At 38.7% G+C, this 22,037-nt stretch overlaps 2 protein-coding genes across 2 annotated transcripts in view; one reads left to right on the top strand and one right to left on the bottom strand.

Annotated features, from left to right (window-relative positions):
- Positions 1 to 22,037, top strand: part of LOC141339313 (Rieske domain-containing protein) — a 41,652-nt gene that overhangs the window by 4,965 nt on the left and 14,650 nt on the right. The gene's annotated exons all lie outside the window — the stretch shown is intronic.
- cilp2 (cartilage intermediate layer protein 2) lies at positions 6 to 20,172 on the bottom strand. The gene is made up of 10 exons (XM_073844931.1): positions 20,000 to 20,172; positions 11,930 to 12,025; positions 11,118 to 11,387; positions 10,824 to 11,006; positions 6,978 to 7,130; positions 6,573 to 6,890; positions 6,373 to 6,481; positions 6,128 to 6,285; positions 2,092 to 4,526; positions 6 to 2,008 (listed from the first exon to the last, which is right to left on the bottom strand). The coding sequence occupies exons 1-9, from the start codon at positions 20,061 to 20,063 to the stop codon at positions 2,104 to 2,106; spliced, it is 3,774 nt and encodes a 1,257-aa protein (XP_073701032.1). The 5' UTR covers positions 20,064 to 20,172; the 3' UTR covers positions 6 to 2,008; positions 2,092 to 2,103.

The following is a 22,037-nucleotide window of genomic DNA, read 5'->3' as shown; positions in this document are numbered from 1 at the left end:
GAACATGTTTACAAGAGATCTTTATTTACATTCTGGTAAAATTGTAATCCACAATTTACACATAAAACTGGCTTTTGAGATCGCAAGATGGCAAACTTCATGCAGTATAAGTTACAATATGATTTGCATAGACGTTCAGGATTCGTTACGTGTAAAATGTTTGGGAAGCAAGCATGAAAAGAGATTTCCAAGAGCACAGAGGGAACTATTCAACTCTCACTTCGGAGTGTAGTGTAGTTTTAGAGTTAACAATGTACGTTTTGCCAGAGGATATTTCTGGAGAAGTTGTAGTCTCCCTGAGACCAGCCAGACAGTTAAAGCCAGGACAAACACTTTTAAGAGCTAACTGGAGGCCAACCATTTTTTAGCACCATATTCATCCAATATCTCCTCCTTGCCTCTAAAATAGAAATGTACAGTATAGATATGCTAAAAGACCAAAGGTTACTTTAACTGGATATATTACAAAATTACAAATGTTTTAAAGTTATTCAAGTTACAAATGTACGACTCAACGCCACTGTCTGGGATAGAAAAAAAGTTTTTCAATCATTTTAAGTGTGTACTTGGCATACAGCAATGTGTTTTACACTTTAAAATGTGGCTTAGAGTTTCATATCTTGTTTCCTTATGATTCCAGTTGACCACAATTGTAAAAAATGTCCTGTTAAGACAAAATAAACTTTTGCACCTTTATCTATTAAAGCGTGCACGGTAATCCCTCAACTCAATTAACTTTCTGCTTTGAACCAATACAGGATAGTCAAAGCGTCAGGGATTAGACAAATCAAATCAGAATTACCATAATGAAATCCTATGTGCAATGCCACCGACAAAATGTACCTCGGTTGTCCAGCTCATGCAGGTCCACATGTTTTTTTTTTTTTATGGTCCATTAATTGTTGAAATCCCACAATTGGATTTTTGTTACTTTAGGGTGGAGTTAAAATACTGCAACTGCATTTATGTTGCATTGTCAGTTTGCTATATGAGAGGATGTTGTTGAATAGGATTAGCAAGATCAAATTCATTCAAAAACAGGTGCTATGTAATTTGATATGCAATTACTAAGGGAATAGTCCAACATTTCCAACAGACCTATGGTTGATTGGCTCATAACATAGGGCGTTTTTTGTCAGGACTCTCAAGTCATTATTGGATCACAATATTGCACTTTAGGAGACAAACAGAAATAAGAAACAAAATACAATCAGTTTACCCTACGATCTAGACATCATACACTGAGATGTACTGTATTAGTTGGATTTCATATCAAAAGAAAGCTTTTAATTAGGCCAGCCATATGTCAAAAGTCAAAAGGATGAAGAGTGTATTAAAAAAAAATTAAACAGTAATTTGTGTTTTAGTTTAGGGCCATTATAATATCCTTTGTCTCACCACAGGTTTGTTTAGTCTACCTTGGCGTCTACCTCCGTTAAGGGCTGCTATTCTTGGCTGGGGTCAGTCATGCTTTGGTCAGACCAATAGTTGGCCAAATCACAACTGGAATGGCGACGTGGAAAAGGAAGCGAGGCGGAACGAGCATCTTTGCTGCCTCGGGTCTTGTTCATTGCGTCCCATAGAGTAGAATATGTTGTTGATAAATAGGATTAGCAGCTGTCACACTTGACCTCAACCCATACAGACTTTACCTATTTAGCCTATCATCATTGGAAGACACTGATCAATTAGTGAAAATTAATATAAAAGTAGGACGCTCCACATAAGCAAGTTTTGACATTTAGAATAAATAAATGACGTCAGTCTGTATGATCCTTGTAGAGTGTTTGGCCTAATCATTAAAAATAAATGTCTTAAACAATGAAGTAAACTTTGAGGAAGTATGAGAGGACAGTTTTCCATACACAAGTAGAAAGAGTTTAAATGTGTTCGGATAAATCAGGTGAGGATTTTGCTCCGTTAGGACACAGCATCCAATATCACCCGGCTGGCCAAGTTTAGGATTTCCATAGAGTCTTTTTTCCTCACTCGCTTCAACCCAAAAGACCTGCATGAGGATGGAAAACATACACTTGATTTTTATCAACATCTTGAAATTGTTTTTGTAAAACGTGCACTTTGAGAACTCACCTAAAGAAAGATCTACTGTCTTGGTTCTGTCCTTGTAGCAGGTCTCCTTCTGTTAGTGTTAGTGTTAGTGGCTCTGCGGTTCTGGCTCCTGCCCTGTTGGCCAAAGGGGTAAGCCACCATTTGGGTTGACCCTCTTCTGACTTGCAATCCTTGGGACTCCCTCATCTCCCGTGCCATCTGTGTTAGTGTTAGGCCAGGATTTGTTTGCAAGCGTTGGAATAAGCTCTCCCGATTCACATTTCTTTTAGGGCAGCTGAACGTCAGTGCCACTCCAGAATCTGACTTCATCTCCCTGGAAAAACCATCTGAAGTTCCATCAAAGCAGCGGCCAATGGCAATCTCTTTGGCAACACGTGGGTTCTGGTCTGTGACGGTGTATATTCCATAATTGTGCCCAAGTGGATCAACAGGAGCTAGCATATTGAATGCATGAGACTCGTTGTTCTGAGAAACAGGAGGATGCTTTATCAAATACTCTTGGAGGAGACCGTTGATGCCTACTCGACGGCAGTTACCTTGTGGGATGATAGAAATGAGTGACCTGTCTACCATACCTTGATCAAAGAGCATCCCGCTGCACTTGAACTCAAGACAAGCAGCAGAGGTGTTCGGATGGTGCAAGTCGCGGGTACTACGAATGTCTCTAATGCCATACAACTGACCTCTTGTCTGAGGATGAGTGCCGCCGAAGTTTCTTGACCTTACCATGATTTCTGTAGCTCCATGAATCTTAACCTTGATGTAGCAAGCCCTGAACTCTTGTGGATTTGGCCACCAGGAAAGATAGTCTCCAGTCCAAGATGTGAGGTCACTCTCCTCAAAGGGTACCACGTTGTACTCATATTTATCTTTTTCGACACGGAAGAAACGAAAGTGGTTGGCATCAACCGGTGCATTTTCACATCCAATTAAACTCTGATAAGGATAGATTGGTCCGTTCGTTTCATCAAAATTGTTCGGGTTTGGTTTGGCAAGGTTGATTCGGAAAGCCGTTTTCTTAAGTGCTAGATCCTCATGATCAGAGCGCTGGTAATCTAACTTCCCTAAGTACGGCTGAGTGACACCAATAATGTTTGGGTTCATTTTTGGCGTTGAGGGTGCTGCTTCCAGTTCCTCTCCTCCCATTATAGCCGTGACGTAAGCCGTGTATGCGTCAGGCCTCTGAGCATCACAGAAAGCTGGAAGACAAGCACCGTTTGGTCCTGTTATCACACTATCAAATCGTCCCCAAGCTCTCGGATTTGACGAGTAGCCAGGTTTGGGCTCCAGGTTTATTAAGTTTATTACCACTCCTTCTAGTTGCTCGGTGGGCAAGAACTTGTCGCTCATGTACGCCCGCACTTTGACATAGCAGCGGCGGTTCTCAGGCACATCGAGATTGAACAACCTACGCTCCCTAATTTCCATATTTCCTATAAGGAAGGTGCGCTCCTCTCGCTTGTTCCTCCCGCTGCCAGCAATGGTGGTTTTCTTGGGTTGAAAGTTACTCTCCTCTTCCCAAATGCCTGTATCGGGATTGAGGGACCAGAGTTTCATAGCAGGGATGTGTTCCTGCATTTTTACATGCTCCGTATCAAGGAGAACCTGGACTTCGCCTGCTCCTAGAACCTCCTGGTTTTCCCCATCTCGGAAATCTACTGAAAACATGCCATATGTCCTGAGAGGTAACATGTCGCCTTCATTGTCTACAAAGTTGAGATCACCAGGAGCGGCAGCAGCCATGGTAATGTTGCGTGGGTCCAGGAACGTGACACTAGCCTTGACGGTCCCTTCGTACACCTCCCCTGTGTTTTTATGGAAGGAGTTTGGAGGTATGACCAGTTGACCGATGGGGTCCTCATCTTTGATTTCACCTAGGTAAATGGTATTGCTTTCTGCAGCGTTGATATCAATAGGTTCCTGCTTCCTCATCACTTTTACGTCATGATAGACTGAACCTCCTCTCTTGTCAAAGATAAAAACCTTGATTGTGTCAATGAACTTCTCTGAGGGGTCCACAAAGTTTACCACAAGACGTTGTGTTTCTGGAGACACCTGGATTGTGAACCCACCCTGATATCCTGTGGTACCTATCCGTTCCTTCCCTAGGTAAATGTGTCCAAAGCGCAGGGGTTCAAAATTGTCTGCTGACACCACCCTGCCACGTACAAGAACTTTGGGCTCCACACAAGTCTGGCAGCCACACTCACTCACAACCTTGATAGGCAGGGTGTAACGGCCACAGTTAATCTCTTTAGCGTCCATTTGTTTGACTCCACAGCAGAAGCTAGATCCATCTCTGCAGCGCATGTCGAAGTCCAGCGACCCAGGGCATTTGTTGTGTGGGCAGCGACCTGTGTTGTAGAACTTGGAGTCTGTTCCAGGCTGCTTGCAGTCTAGTGGCAATTTGATGAGGTGAGTTTCAGGTGTTGAGTTGCATGCTGGTGTTCCTTTAGCTGTGAAAACAAAACGTGAGATCAGTGTGCTACATTTTCAAAGAATGCAAAAACAATGTTCTTGGTTTTCAGTATATTTAAATATTCTTAAAATGGTAGTACTGACAGTGTTGTGTAAACAGGGCTAGGGCGTAAAAAGAGGAATAGATGACCCAAACCAATTAAGTCACTTATGCTGGAACCGCTATGATTGATTCAAACTCATGATTTTGATCATTTGTTTCAAGCAATTCACTATTAAAATTCATAGCCATTCATTTTAAAATCTTGACATTGCTTGTAATGACTTTGATGGGTGAAATGGAGCTTTTCAAAAATTAGAATCAGTTAAACCGTAGTATCGCAAAATAATTTACTATTTCAAAGCACTTCAATTGAATTCCTTATCACAAATCATTTGTTTCATATTGGGAATCACAAATCATTTGATTTAGATCAGAGCAGGTTTGTGAATCATTTTGCGAATTAAAGATTTGCAATACGCAAAGTTCCAATCAAAGTCCAATGACTTTCGTTCCACGCTTCGAGAACTGATCTGAAATGATGGTTCATGAATCCTTATTCAGATCGGGACTTCAGAGCATGAATTGTGAATCATTTAATTGAAATCAGAACTTCAGAGAGGATTTGTGAATCTTTTTCTTTAGATCTTAAAGAGATCTCTGATTGAAGCCATTGAAAATCAAAAAATATTTCGTGAAAAGTCCTTGAAAGTCCTGGAATTTCATTTTACAGTATCTGTACGAACCCTGGCAAATAAAATTGGGTCACTAAACTTGGAAGCCTGAAAAGGAAATCTGATGGCTTGCCAAAGTATTGGTCTTGATTAAAACTTATGATCTCATTGTGTCACCATATTAATGACTGCAGTCATTATTGACACATTACCACTCTACTGTAAATGCTGCTCATTTATTCATAATAGCGCTGTGTTTCCTTTAAAATGACACTTATTGGAAAGAGCAACCATGTAATCGTATTTGAGGTTGATGAAATTTAATTTATGGAAAACTTTTCTCCTGTAGCTGTTGTTTAAATGCAAGAGTGACTACAAAACACATTAATCATCCTCCATTAAGAACCCTGCTGTGACAGGTGCTAGTGTTTGATTCAGCAAAGCACATTTCGTATGCCAAAATGATTAAGAAGCAAAGAGATTCCTCAGACAAAGTCTAGGGCTGATTGCTTTAACACACGCTTCGGCAGACTATTTCTGACAATCTATATCTTGGATAACAAGCATCATGGGAATTTTCACAATGTGTAGTTGTGTGCGCAAATGTGGAAATACATACTTGTCTGAGGATGAAAAAGCAGGATTTATTGACAAGCTTGGATTTCACTTTAATATGGAGAGCGGGATTTAAGGATTTTAGTCTGCCCACCACGACTTCTTGCCAGTCATTCCTTGTTTAGAGAGTGGTAATTTCTACCAACTTAAACATAATAAAATACTGTACCGCACATGTCACTAGACATTATAGACTTTTAAATTTCAGCTGAAACCTCAATATTTAATGGGGTTATTTTTCTTCTTTAGGGACATTTTGTAAGAATCCTATAATGATCCCTGTTGACCAGTAAAATGGTTTTGCACTTACCGAAAACGGTGAGGACGGCTGAAGTAGACTTGATGCTGCCTGTCAGACTAGTTGCTTTGCAATGATACTGCCCTGTCTGCTCTGGTTTCAGGTCCCGCAATATCAAATCTTCGTCGTACTTGTATATCGTGCGATTCAGTAAGGTTCCATTGTGGTACCTTTGGATCGAACAAATTCATTTTTTGTAACTAAAAGATTAACGTCATCTGCCAGAACACCAATGTAGAAACCTAATTGCTTCTTACCAGTAATATTTGTCAGGTTTTGGTGATCCCGTTGCTCTACAGCAAAGGGTTGCACGTTGTCCCTCATAACGCACTTTGTCTTCTGGATGCTTCTCAATGTAAGGCTTTTCTATTAGACGTAAAACGGAGAAACAATGCAACAGTGCATAAAATGATCAATGTGGGATCATTCATATCCAATTTCATCTTCGTTTCCTTACCTGAGGATCGTAAGATGGCCCGTACCCAGAGTTCATCAGTGCTATTGTTGGAAACAGGAAGCGTAACAGGTGCAAATTTATCCTTTCTAATAACCACTCGGGTTTGTGGGCTGGTGCACAGTCCATCAATCTTGAACTGACCCTTGGCATCTGTGTGGGCGCGGATGACCTTGGCTTGGCTAGCCAGAGCCACTTCGGCGTTTGGCACTGGGACACCTGTAACACTAAAGACCTCCCCGTGTAGTATTTGTCCATCACAGATACAGTAGTTGCAGTCTTTACTGGGACGTCCCCCGGGACAGACACGTTTGCATGCCACTGTAAAAACAAAACAGGTGTTTTGAGTTCATTGTAGCAAAAAATCTACAGTTTTTTAGAGATTGTGTGTTTTGGAATACACAATACCTGGACATGGATTTCCACACTTGTGGACCTCCACTGGTCGTCCTGTACATTGAATCTTAGTAGAAGATCTGTGACATGTCCTACGTCTTGTTCTGCGACCCTTCCCACAGGTAACCGAGCAAGCACTCCATGAACCCCATTTGCTCCACACAGCTGTATAGGCGAGATTTGGGAGGAAATAGTGGTTAATTAACAATCATTGTGATACATTTTCAGAAAAAAACAATTCTCTTTGATTGTGGTACTTTACTTTTTAAATATATGCTTATGAGCCATTTTATAGAACTGGTCCAAAGTCAGATTTGGAAACATCTTGAAAAAATGTCTTTTCCAACAAATTTTTTATGTATGCAAATTGAATAATATCTGATGTACACATATCTAGTAATTGTGCAGTTAATTCTCATATTGGATTTCCAGAACATGGAATATTTGTCCTCTCCCCACATTTGTTACTACCAAAACACAATAATATATAATTTAATAAGAAGGGTTATGTTGATTTATTAAGATTTTGCTTACATCTTCTTTGTAAATATATATTTTTTCTATTTTATTGAAAGGTTAACACCAAATGTTTCAGCCGTGACTGTTTCAGTAGTGACAATTTTATGGGATAACAGACAAAAAACTCCAAAAGATGTCACTACCGAAACTTTACCAAATGTTTTAATCGTGACTGTTTCATAGTGACAATTTCTTTGGGATAACACCCGAAAAGAAACCAAAGATGACAATTTTATTGGGTAATATGCAAAAAACAAAGACATCACTACCGAACTTCACCAACAACTTCACCAAATGTTTAGGTAGTGACTGTTTCAGTAGTGACAATTGTATGGGAAAACACCCCCCAAAAAAACAAAGACGTCACTACCAAAACTTCACCAAATGTTTCGGTCGTGACTGTTTCGGTAGTGACAATTTTATTGGGTAATATGCAAAAAACAAAGACATCACTACCAAACTTTACGAATAACTTCACCAAATGTTTAGGTAGTGACCATTTCAGTAGTGACAATTTTATGTGATAACACCCAAAAAACAAACAAAAAAACAAATATGCCATTACCGAAACTTTACCAAATGTTTCAGTCATGACTGTTTCTGTAGTGATCACTTTATGGGAAAACACCCCAAAAAAACTAAAAAAGATGTCACTACCGAACTTCACCAAATGTTTAGGTAGTGACTGTTTCGGTAGTGACAATTTTATTGGGTAATATGCAAAAAACAAAGACATCACTACCGAAACTTTACTAAATGTTTAGGTAGTGACTGTTTCAGTAATGACAACTTTATGGGATAACACCAAAAAAACAAAAACAAAGATGTCATTACTGAAACTTCACCAAATGTTTTGATAGTGACTGTTATGGTAGTGACAATTTTATGGCTTAACACCCTAAAAGAAACCAAAGATGTCACTACCGAAACTTCACCAAATGTTTAGGTAGTGACTGTTTTGGTAGTGACAATTTTATTGGGTAACACGCAAAAAAAATCAAAGATGTCACTACCGAAACTCCACCAAATGTTTTGGTCGTGACTGTTTCGGTAGTGACAATTTTATTGGGTAATATGCAAAAAACAAAGACATCACTACCAAAACTTCACCAAATGTTTAGGTAGTGACTGTTTCGGTAGTAAAATTTTATTGGGTAACACTTACACAGTAGGGTGTAGTTAAAATCCATCTCTGCCAATGAACTAAAACATACACTGTTTCGGCAGCGACATGAAAATGCGGGACACAGTTTTATTATATAAAGTTTCATCATTTACAAAGACAATTTAAAATAAATATATATTTTTATATGAAGCTTACTGATATTTTAAATAATATTGTGGGTTTCAATAGATAATGAAAGGATCTTATTCAACATCTAAGATTTGAATATTTAAATGTTTTAAATGTTTTTTTGTTTTTTTTTTTGGTTGTGGGACAGCAGTTCACACCAGTTCTGTAGAATGGCCCATATATGTGTGTGTACGGAAATATCAAACTGCATTCTGACATCCTTTGCCAATGTGATTCCATTGATTTTATGATCAAAGACAACAAAGCTCTGTACACACAGAAACATGTTTGGGTTCAGCCAGCTAATTGGGCACCACATGTGTCATGTAAATGTCAGCAGGATGTGATCGCTCTTGAGAATCATGAGTGGAAAATAGGCCTCAATTCTGAGTGTCAAAATGATTTGGGTCATTCCGAAATGTGACAAAAACAAATATTTGGACGTATCTGATATGAAGGGCACACAATGAGCTTGTGACACCTCATTTTGCAGCTGAAAAAAAAAATGTGTTTACCATCCTATGGGCCAGTTCTACTAAACAGAGCACATTGGCGCTAGAGCGCAATTCCATAAAAGCGTCGATGGGAGGGGAGAATTCTGGGTTGGATTTACTAACAATGCACACATTAAACAACACAGATGCAGCTAGATCATTTTCATTATGACTAGTCCAATCTACCAAGAGCAGTGCAAATTACCGCCTGCTTTAAAGGGGCTATATGTAATTTTCAGAAATTTAAACTGACACCTGTGGCCAAAAAACGGAACTGCTCTTCCTTTCTGCTCGCTCTCGCAGCGCGCACTCGTACGTGCAAACTTCACAAGTCATCCGCTGCAAAGAAGTCAACATTATGTTTACAGTGGTAAGAACAGTCAAATACATATATTGTTTGAGAAACTAAGTTTGTTTGCAAAAATAGGCTAATTGCTGACTAGCGGTGGTGGCAGAGTGATCTGAAACTTTTACCATGAACGCGCTTGACGTCACATCCACAGACAGCACGCGAAAAATCCGACCCGACAGAAAATAGGAAAAATAGGATACAGGCTTATAGGTGCACCCACTGTGAGCTGACAAGATGTCAGTATGCTCATAAGGAGATGTTTGAGTCATAAATGGTCAAATAAAAAGGCTATTGTTACGTTTATTTTGGGGAAAAAGTTACATATAGCCCCTTTAAGACATGCTTTTTTTGGGCGTTAAATAATGACGCAAATATCAGTAAATTCACAAGTGCAAATCTTAGTAAATCGCGTTGCGTGATTCATTTTAATATTCTCCTCACATATTTTTTTTACGTCTAAAAGGACATACAAATGCATATTCAAAAAGGTCAGATGCAAAAATAACCGTGTACACGCCTTTTCAGTGCTAATTCTTCACTGGACGTCTTTAATAAATATCTGACAGTACTATTTAAATGCATTTAAGCATTTTGTGGGCCAGCCGGTCAACTAGCTAAACCATCTTAACGCTATCATAGACAGATTTGGAGATAATCCAAGTTAAACCAACCAAAAACCATCTTTGGTTGATTTGAATGTTTTTTGGGAGAGCCGCTAGTGAAACCTGGCAATGAAGGGTAAGCAATGCATATTATATCAGTAAGGTAAAGTGTAAATATTGTCTCCAAATTCAAATAACGCCAGGATGATGTTGGACAGACGTTGCATTTTGGTTAAGAATGAAAATCGAGTTGATGTCAGTATTTGACGTCAGTTTGACATTGGCTTGACGTTGGATTTTGGTTAAAAAATCTAAAAACAACAAAATGTCGATGTCAGCTGATGGTATTGAACATCAAATTAACATTGACATTAGACGTTGAGTTGATGTCAGTATTTGACGTCAGTTTGACATTGGCTTGACGTTGGATTTTGGTGAAATCTAAAAACAACAAAATATCGATGTCAGCTGATGGTATTGAACATCAAATTAACACTGACATTAGACGTTGAATTGACATTGAATTTTGGCCACCCGACGTCGCAACCAAAATGTAACCAAATATCAACGTTGTTGTGTGCTTGCTGGGTTATTTACCTTCACATGGTGGGGTTGAACACTCTCTCCGTTCGATGTGAGGTCCCACGCAGACGGGCGAAAGCAGCAGTGGAAGAGGTTGCGTGCTCATGCATTTCCTCTGACGGACTTGGATGCCAACATCATTACAGGCTGTGGCAGAGCAAGGCGTCCATTCGCTCCAGTCGGTCCAGTACGAGTGGACTTAAGAAACAAAACAAAGAAGACTTTAGCATGCTCATATGTTAAAATGCATATGCCTCCATATGGAATAGACTTCTAAACTTTGATGGATTGTCTCTTGACTAATTGTACCTGGCGGACACTGGAATCGCACATGGTAGTTGGAGCAGCTGCGACCAAATGGCTGCTCCTTATTGATGCACCAGAATCCCTTCTCCAGACTGGAATGGACCACCTCCCCCGTATCCGCAGCTGCAACCCAGTCTGTGGTACGGGCCTCCATGGCTACAGGTCTTGAGCAGACTCTTTCCCGGTAGTAGAAACGAATGGCTTCTAGCCTCTCGTAGTCACCGTTTCCTCCCGGATGGTCAATATTGAACCAGGATGTCCACTCGGTTACGCCTGGGGTACACAAAACAAAGATCAGAGTAAGATGTTTTACAAGAACAGTATGCTCTTGCTCTTGACCCAAAGATGAAGAACAAAAGTTTCCAGATTACGTCAAATTTCTGCCCATTTTGCTGGGTTTACTCCAAAAGATTAGTCTAGCTGTCTGCATCACATTAAGAGGATACAATCCGTGTCCCACAAAAGTGCTCGCTGCTTAATGTCGAGCAATCCCTCAGGTGGTATGAGTTGAATGACATTATTTAAGGCAAAGAGAGCTGCCTGAATTGTCTAAGAGACAACCTACTCTCTTGTTCCAATTAGGAACATGTGTAAACTCATTAACATGTCAATGAGTCAATGTCTTATTGTTTCAGCATTGCAGTGGCTATATGCCTTCATCATTAGAGCTCACATTTAATGAAGACGGATGACTCCAGAAATCATTACATCACATTTTTCAGCAACAAAGAGATCCACGATGCGGTTTGGATCGAAAAGGACACCACAAATTAGTTGATTGCATAAAGAGAGCATGTTAAAATATCCATAACTACCTGTGGTCTGTGGCTCCACGAGGCTGTTGTAAGCCAGCTTTCTGTTCCTGTCTGTTTTGTTTAACCTCCGAAGATGTGAGCTGTCCCAGATGGGTCCTGTGGGAACACAAACTTTATTACAGCGCACTCAACAAAGGTGCTACCAAAGAAATGTTGGCTGCAACTAAATCTTGAAGAAACACTGACCTCCTTGGGGACTAACTAAATTTGGTCTTAAAAAGTTGGACACAAAATTTGTTTGATCTATTACAGTGCAATATAATTTGCGATGTAATAGATCAGAACAACTTATTCCTTGCACGTTCCTTAGGGTCGCAGACACGTCTGTAAATGTGATCGGAAAATCCTGCTTAGCTTTGCGGTAAATGGAATGAGTGCGAAAGACATTCAATATTTAAGTACTGACTTTTTTGCGCATTGGTGCCACCGGAGTCCAAGTGGCCTACTTTATCGAATCAGCATACATTGGCATCCACGGCGGTTTTGAGTTAGCACCTGATATCTGATCTCACGATTGGCCTGAGGACGACACATTTGGTCCATTTCTTCACTATCTGTTTCCGTTCTGTCTGGTCACATCAGGAGACGCTGCACACATATGGAGTGCGCACAATGTCCTGATCCCCTACATCAATTCTCAAACTAATCTGGAGACACTTACTAGCCAGGGCCCCAGAGGAGAAGATAGAGTAATGGGAACAAACACATGGTGTCTCATGCTTTCTAGATGAGACATTACCAGAAGATGCACTCCCACATCCCAGACAGGGGACAGTGCTTTGTCCAAACTGTCCTGTGCACATAAGGTAAATCCCTGAATCACTTTCCAGAAGTTGCTTATGGTGTGCTGTGATAAGGAAATCACAGACCGAGGGATTCATTCACCAGTGTCATCCATTTTTTTCCAACGGTGACGTGTCCCACAGATGTAGCCAAGCCTAACATCCTCAAGTAGAAACAGCACAGTGTCTTGACAGTGAATTGTTACTGGCTTTACTCAACGCTCACACGCTGAAGCGCTTATCTGCGACAGACATGTCAGTAACTGTAGAAGCTCTGCAGGACTTACTCCAAGCCATCATTACTGTTATTATATCCCTCTCCTATACTGCATTGATTTACCTTGCAGGTTCACCGAAAGAGTGTCATTCCCAAAGTATAGATTATAGCACACGAGATTTCAGTTATACACTTATCTTGAGTGGCCTGCTGAGTTTAGAAGCATGGTGTAATTTTTCTAAAAACCATACTTAGTTTTTGGTTATTGTTTGTCACTATGCTTTTTCTGGTCATGAGGATTCCCCTTATAGATAAATAACAAAATAAAGCCTTTAGATAGCGATTTAGACCTGAAGATCGTTACATTGCGTATAGACTAATGTTGTCAACAGTACCAACATTGGTACCAGTCGGTACTGGCATTTTGAATGTGATACCAGCATTTCCCACTAGTATTTTAAGCGCTGTTGAGCTGATTTTTAAACACCTCCAATTGGACATTGTGTAGTGGATCATAGCAGATTTGTTAATAAATGTGGCTTTCAAGTGCTCGCGGGAAATGCTAATGGTACTTTTGACAACACTAGTGTAGACCATTGCATTTTACTTGGAATTCATTACTACTATGTCAAGAATAAGGCCAGAAAGACTATAGAACTACTATGCAGACACACATTTTTACTTGTCTTTTTCTTTTCTTTTCTTTTTTTTTGTACTTTTTTTAAATAATTGTTGTTAGATTTTTTAAGATGGAAAATTAGACGAGCAATTAAAGGAAGGCATGCAGCACCATTGTAGATATTTACTTGCGTTTTGGTGTTACTGGCAAACCTCCAAACTTAATGGAGTGATAAAGTTCGTTTCCAATCAAAAATTGGATGTTAACAGCCTCTAAAGTTTAAAAGTATTTACTACTGGGATAATTTTGCTGCATTGACGTTATGTCGTTTTTACTGTAATTTCGAAATGACAACAAGTGAAGCTGTTTACGTCCTTGGACTGAAAATCGCACTATTTTGGTGGTCAGGTGGTACAAGTTGTAGCTCTCAGAATATTCCCAGTTGACAAGTTGTAATTACAAATTCTACGAGGATGTAAACGCTGTTTACGAGTTCGGGATATCATAATCATGGTAATTACAACATGGCGGGAGCAGTTTTTTGATACCCGAGTTTCTGAGTTGGGTGGAGGGGACAGTGATTGCTGCTGTCACTGCTATTCTTTATTATTATGTGGTGTTTTTTCCACCACAACTACATCACCTTGTCTTATCGCAAAAATTTTTTAGTTTTTAGTTTTTTCCACCACAACTCAATCACTTTGTCTTGTCGCTAAGGTAGTGCGTATTTATGGCTATACACAGTATTAACAATAATTTGAAGCATATTCTATGTTTTATAAACAGTGAAATAAGTATGTATTTCACTGTAATTCCAGAATCGTCAGCAAGCTGACTATCTAGCGTGGTGAAAGTGTATATGGTTATCAACCAATGGGATGGACCAATGGGTTTTATTCTTTCCGACAACAAAGCACTTGAATTTCCGAAAGCACTTAAAGGCAGGTGGCTATATTCTCTTCAAACTGATGCTCTGCCATGATAGTAAAAGTCTGTTTACACTAAGGACTAGAAGAATTCACGACTTCAGATTTACGAATTTAGAACTATTTTATAATTTAGAATTTGTTCTAATTCAATGGGAATAGATAAGTCCGTACTACACCTATAACGATAACAATGCAGACAACAATATAGCTGGAATCACATTCAGAACAGTTTTTTTCTAGATGATGAAACGTAAAATCATTTACAACCAATCAGAATACACTACCAGTCAAAAGTTTTTAAACAGTAAGATTTAAAATGTTATTTAAAGAACCATGACTGCATTTATTTGATCCAAAGTACAGCAAAAACAGTAAAATTTTGAAATAGTTTTACTATTTAAAATAACTGCTTTCTATTTGAATATATTTTGAAATGTAATTTTTTCCTGTGATTTAAATGCAGAATTTTTTTTGCATCATTGCTTCAGTCATATAATCCTACAGAAATCATTGTAATCTATTTTGCTGCTCAAAAAACATTTATTATTATTATTAGGTTGAAAACAGCTAAATAGAATTTCAGTTTTTTTGATGAATCGAAAGTTTAGAAGAACAGCATTTATCTGAAATAGAAATCTTTTGTAACATTATAAATAAAATCAAGTTCAAAGCATCCTTGCTAAATAAAAGTATTAATTTCTATAAATTATACTTAGAATAAATAGTATAAAATATTAAACATTTTTATTTCAGATAAATGCTGATCTTTGGATCTTTCTATTCATCAAAGAATCCTGAAAAAAATGTACTCAACTGTTTTAAATATTGATAACAATAATTGATATTGAAATAAAATGTTGAAATAGTAAAAATATATGAAAATTGTACTTTTTTCTGCTGTACTTTAAACCAAATAAATGCAGGCTTGGTGAGCAGAAGAGACTTCTTTAAAGAACATTAAAAATCTGTTCAAAGACTTTTGACTGGTTTACACCCAACTTTAAAAAGCTTCAGAATTTAAAGGCAGCACACAACATAAAAGCATACAATCAATGTTATCGCCCGTTGGTGTGGACGCTAATATAGTTATCATTCTCAGGGCTGACCTGAAAGAGAAAACTGAACATAGAACAAGACTAGGCCCATTCGTAAATGCCTGAAACTGCTTCATGTTGGGTGGGGAATTGTTCACAACAGCACATGCGGTTAAGCTTGTGTACCAAACATCTGCGTTCATCTACTTGCATAACCTATGGCTTAAACCCAACGTTTCCCAAAATCTTGAACGCTAATCGTTTCTAACACCTACTAAGGCCACCAATGTAATTAGCAATAACCACATCACATACTTCAGTCTGCTTTATTCCAAGACAGAGGAACTGCGTGTCCATGACCTCAGTGGAACTTAGTAATATCCGCACCCAGTAACAAGGGCATTATTAGGATCAGGTGTGTAAAAAAAAAATATTTACTTGGAAGTGGAAACTTTAAGTTAACAACACCTAAAAATATACAACTGTACTGTCTATATATCAGTGTCCTCCCAACATAGACTGACACCCTGCCCTCCCATAACAAACCGCTCGTGCCAGGTTTATTTTGGGAGATGGCTCGCACACAAAAGGGCAATTTAAACTTGGTACAGCAATTCCGTGATTATTTGTACTTATCTTAGTGCCAGGGGTTTTACCCCACAACATAAAGTGCAGTATCATTACCCTTTTAGGACTTCTCGCGTCACCTCATAAAGTCTGCGCAGTGTCCAATAGCCATACTCAGACAATTAATCCATTCACGCAAACAGTCTGTGGCCTTTTAATATGACATTCCCCCTTTTTAATGTGCATTTGGAGCATTGCTACCCAAGCCAGAAGCTAATCAAAATACATGTGAGAGTTGAGTTTTAATAAAAGAGCTACGTCAAAGCTGGTTAGTGCACATGCTGCTTATACAGGAATCATTTTTCAGTCTCTGCCGTCTAAATAAATAGTCGAACATGCCAAAATTGAGCTGGCATTGTCCTTTCTGAAGGTTTTTTCCCATGTTTATCCGAAAAGGAAAGGTAAATCATTTTTGGCATGTTATGTAATCCCTTTGACAAAGCGCTATAGTGCTAACCCACATACTCGTATGTATTAGGGCGAGTGCAAAGCACTGGGATGGCTTTATAGCAGTATATGAGTTAGCTAACAAGTAGGGATTTGTTTGAAATCAGAGGCATTTCATTTAAGAAGGCAGTGTGCCCGGGCAGTGGTCTCGAAATTGCATTCCACATCCCATCGTGTTTTAATGAATGCAAATGAGCGCTCCAAAGTGGTTTTGTCTGTGTGTTTATCCTGCGTCGGCAAACATGTGGAAGTAGTTTCGTGCATCTGGCACTTGTCCTGGCTGAGGTGTGCTCGAATGGAAGATGATGGTGAGCTCTGTCTGATTGGGTTGAGAGGAAGATTAGGAGACAACGACTGTTCCATGGATGCATCTGTGCTCCATTATTCTAAACTGAACTGCTTCATTGTCGCTGCATAATAATGAAACCCTAGCCAGATTGGTGTGTGTTTAAGATGATCTGGTTTGGTTTTCCTCGTCTTTGAACTCTCTCATCCAGAAAGCTGATCTTAAGCGTCGGCTTTAATGTGGAAAACACTAATGTCCTCGAAAAGAGTAGTTTAGAGGTTTAAAAGACTTTAATTAGTCCGTTTTAAAACTAGTTTTATTAGTATTCCTAAAACCATATAAAACTACTCTTGTTTTTAAAACCATGACGCATATGTTTTTTCTAGCATAGTAAACTAGTATTAAAGACAAAAACAAGTCTTACGTTAATGTCTTCTTAATTGCTTCTGAATATTTATTTGTAGCACTAGCCAACAATACGTTATATGGGTCAAAATTGTAGATTTTTCTTTTATGCCAAAAATCATTGGGATGTTATGTAAAGATCGTGCTCCATGAAGATATTTTGTACATTTTCTACCGTGAATGTATCGAAACGTAATTTTGGTTTGGACAATTCGGACAACTTTAAAGGCGATTTTCTCAGTATTTAGGTTCTTTGGCACCCTTAGATTCCAGTTTTTAAATAGTTGTATCTTGGCCAAATATTGTCCTATCCTAGCAAACCATAGCCTACATCAGTGGAAAGCTTGTGTCCCTGGACCACAAAACCAGTCTTAAGTTGCACGGGTATATTTGTAGCAATAGCCAACAAAATGTTATATGGGTCAAAATTATCGATTTGTCTTTTATGCCAAAAACCATTAGGATATTAAGTAAAGATCATGTTCCATGAAGGTATTTTGTAAATTTTCTACCGCAAATATATAGTAACGTAATTTTGGTTTGGTAAAATGCATTGCTAAGAACTTCATTTGGACAACTTTAAAGGCGATTTTCTCAGTATTTTGATTTTGCACCCTCAGATTACAGATATTCAAATAGTTGTATCTTGGCCAAATATTGCCCTATCCTGACAAACCATACATAAATGGAAAGCGAATTCGTGACCCTGGAACACAAAACCAGCCGTAAGTAGCATGGGTATATTTCTAGCAATAGCCAAAATACATTGTATGGGTCAAAATTGTCGATTTTTCTTTTACGTCAAAAATCATTAGGATATCAAGTAAAGATCATGTTCCATGAAGATATTTAGTCTATTTCCTTACGTAAATATATCAAAACTTAATGTTCGATTATAATATGCACTGCTAAGAACTTCATTTTGAAAACTATAAAGGCGATTTTCTCAGTATTTTGAGCAACCTCGGATTCCAGATTTTCACATAGTTGTATCTCGAACAAATATTGCCCTATCCTAACAAATCATACATCAATGGAAAGCTATTTATTCAGCTTTCAGATTATGTATAAATCTCAATTTTAAAAAAATGAACCCTATATGTTGTGACTTTAGTGCGTTTACCGAGTGTTAAGCGGAGTAAAATCACGGTAACTCAACTACTAAAGTAAGGTTACTAAACTTTATAAATATGAAATGGCGGCGACAGCACAACCACATAGGACACTAATGATTAATAAACAGGTACGTTTATTATTATTTATCATCATTTATAAAACGGTTAGTTCCATTCCTCAATTCTGATTGGTCAGCAGCTGTGTCGTATTCATGATACGGCACTGCTATGACCGCTTCACTCAACGGTTTTGTGTATCATTGAACCCCCTTAGCAACCACCCTTAGCAACGTAAACACAGCTGCAGCAGTTAGGGACTACTTTTTACAGCGGAAGGCAGTTAATGATTTTACTTTATGAAAACGTACAACTTAATATATATAAATTAATATATATTTTTGATTTTAATATTTTTATTGTGTGGTAACCGTTTTATAAAAGCAATAAGGTACTTGAGGCCGTGCTGTATCATGAATAAATCACGGCTGAAGGGCGTTGTTAGGCACGACGCGAAGCGTACCTTATTGCTTAAATAAACAATCCTTTCGCGAAATGAGTGCGTCCAGTCAGAATTTAGTCAGAGTTTGTTCGTTTTTAAACATTCAGTTGGCGGTCAGGTAGCGGCCACTCACGGAAAAGAACGAAATTGAGATGTGTAACCTCTCACACATTACCTTTGATCCCTCTTTCCACCCTCTTTTTCACATCAAAGCAACAAAGATCGATGTACCGGGCAGCTGAACTTCAGAGCGAAGTGAAACATCTGGAGAATGAATCGCTTAAATGGAGCAGATTAGAGAGTGGCAATATTTACTTTGGAGCGTTGAAAATGGCTTCGCCGTGCCCTGGATGAAACTGGCACGGGAGTGCGGGCTTGCAGCTCATTACCGGATGACTGAGCGACATCTGGTTATTTAAAACCGAAGTTTAGTCCTAAAGAGTTTTAAAAGCCTTGACTTCGACCTCAGCAATGTCAGGCGCTATTTTCCGTGCCGGCTGTCTACGCGTGTTGGGAAACAGGTAATAAATTCCGTCGAGAGGTTGTGATGGAGTGACAGTGAAGTGAATAGAGATGGATGAATCCGTGCTGCTCCAAACTTCAGTCTGGGTTGGTGGGCATTTTACCAGTATTCATGACAGTCAGTCAAATGATGAATTCCAATAGAGTCATAGGCTACTTTATTTTCCAATACTTAGACTTTTGGGATGAATTAGAAATAATGCTGCTTTGTGAGACACTTAGTAGTTTACATAAGGCTTTTTGATAGAATTTTCGAATTTCCACTTCTGTTTTCATGTCCAACCACTTGTACTGCAGTTGGTAGTTAGATGGTAGTTAGCCTACTTAAAATCAATGTACATAATTAGTAAAAACCTTCCTTTCAAAGTGTCAGTTAACATAGTGAGGCAGACAGAAGCAGATCTGTTAGCACAAACAGCGAGATTTACCAAACATCACTCCAGCCATGTAACTCTCACAAACAAACAAGCTCTCAAGTGTTTTTCCTAAGTCTTACGTGCTGACAGCTGCATCCAAACGGTTACATAATGAACAACATCCTTACATGTTCTGATTAGCACAATTATGAGATTATTTAAATTACATTACCTTGTGCCAGAGACACAACGAAGACGGCAGACAGCAGCAACGTCACGACAGTGAAGTCCCACATAGTGCCACAGCCACTGATGGGCAGCTGTTGGTAACCAAAAAATAAATGACAGGCTTGCACCGAAAAACTTTGTCAGGTTCTTGAGTGGCTTGACCAATGAATTGGTTTCCCCCCGTCCTTCAAAATCAAGTCTGATAGTTTCGTGAACTTCCCAGAGTTTTAAAAGACAGGATGGAGTGGAAAGTGGTCCAGACCAGCCCCCTCCTGCTTGCCATTGGCTATTGCGCTCACATCTGTGTTCTTATATCATTCCAACAGACACACAGATGTAGGAGAAAGGTGAAAGTTGCATCAGAAAGATGTTGTGTTTGTGTTTCTAATCAAGATATCCTGGATTACCAGGGGTCTGGGTGTTTGGGCAAGACAATAAATCACATTGTGTGTTTTATTATGTTCTGGCCCGTTACATCATTCCAGCCACAAGTGAAGATGTTAATGTGGTGACTGCAGATGAATGTTTAACGTTTAATATTTAAAAATCTGTTTATTTCACAGTGGATTTTTCTCATTTTACTCATATGCTGCTATTGCAGGAATGTTCGTCCAACATTCAGGGACTCAGCAGACAGTATAATGACTGTAATGTGACGCACCTGTTGTGTACAAAGCGAGTTGTAAACAGCCAAAAGGTTTAAAATTTCTAACTGTCACAGATACTGATCTGTAATAACCATTTCGCATTGTTTGAAGATGAAGTGTGTCATTTGCTTTCTTATTCTTAGGAATAGTTCATCCCAAAATGAAAATGTTCTCTTATTAGATGAGTTCATTTCATCGGAACAGATTACAGTGAATGGGTGCCGTCAGAATGAGAGTCCAAACAGCTGATGAAACACAATAATCCTCCAAGTCCAGTTAACATCTTGTGAAATGAAAAGTTCCATGTTTCTAATAAATAAAATCCTCTATCCATTGCTTTCTCCAGTAAAAAAGTCCGTCTTAGGGTAAATATGCACAGATCAAAAACTGTTTGCAAGCGAAAAACAGTTCAAAACTGTTCTAAACAAATATGTCGGTTGATTTTAATGTAAGTGGACAACAGGGGATGGACTTTTTTTTGCCAGAAGCTTGTTTATGAACCCATTTTGGTCAGAAGTGACAGTTTAAAGCAATGGATTTTCTTACAAACATGCTTTTCGTTCACAAGGCATTAATTGACGGATTGGAGTCTTGTGGATTACTTGTGGATTTTTTTTTTTTTATTAGCTGTTTGGACTTTCATTCTGACGGCACCCATTCATTGCAGAGGATCCATTGGTGAGCAAGTGATGTAATGCTAAATTTCTCCAAATCTTATCAAACAAAGAAACACTTGTACATCTTGGAGGACCAAAGGACGTAATTTTTGGGTTAACTATTCCATAAAGTAAAAGTTAACTTCCAGAACAAAAATTTACAGATAATGTACTCACCCCCTTGTCATCTAAGATGTTCATGTCTTTCTTTCTTCAGTCGTAAAGGAAAATATTTCAGGATTTCTCTCCATACAATGGACTTCTATGGTGTCCCCAAGTTTGAACTTCCAAAATGCAGTTTAAATGCAGCTTCAAAGGGCTCTAAACGATCACAGCCAAGGAGGAAGGGTCTTATCTAGCGAAACGATTGGTTATTTTCTAAAAAAAAAAAAAAAAATTATATACTTTTTAACCTCAAATGCTCATCTTGTCTAGCTGGGATATTCTGGTTCAAGACAGTTAGGGTATGTCGAGAAAACTCCCATCTCATTTTCTTCAAAATCGTCCAACATTGCTGTTTTGTAAAGTTCATTTGATCTTCTTTCCACGTTCACTCTGTGAACACTTGGTCGGTACTTCTGCAGCGATGTAGGACGATTTTGAAGTTGGAGGAGAAAATGAGATGGGAGTTTTTCTACATACCCTAACTGTCTTGAACTGGAATACACAGAGTTCATGCAGAGCTAGACAAGACGAGAATTTGAGGTTAAAAAGTATATAAAGTACAATTTTTTTTTTT

This window comes from Garra rufa, chromosome 7 (genome assembly GCF_049309525.1).
Source record: "Garra rufa chromosome 7, GarRuf1.0, whole genome shotgun sequence".
Taxonomy (NCBI): domain Eukaryota; kingdom Metazoa; phylum Chordata; class Actinopteri; order Cypriniformes; family Cyprinidae; genus Garra; species Garra rufa.
The sequence above is the reverse complement of the archived record's forward strand: the minus strand, read 5'-3'. Positions and strand labels throughout refer to the sequence as shown.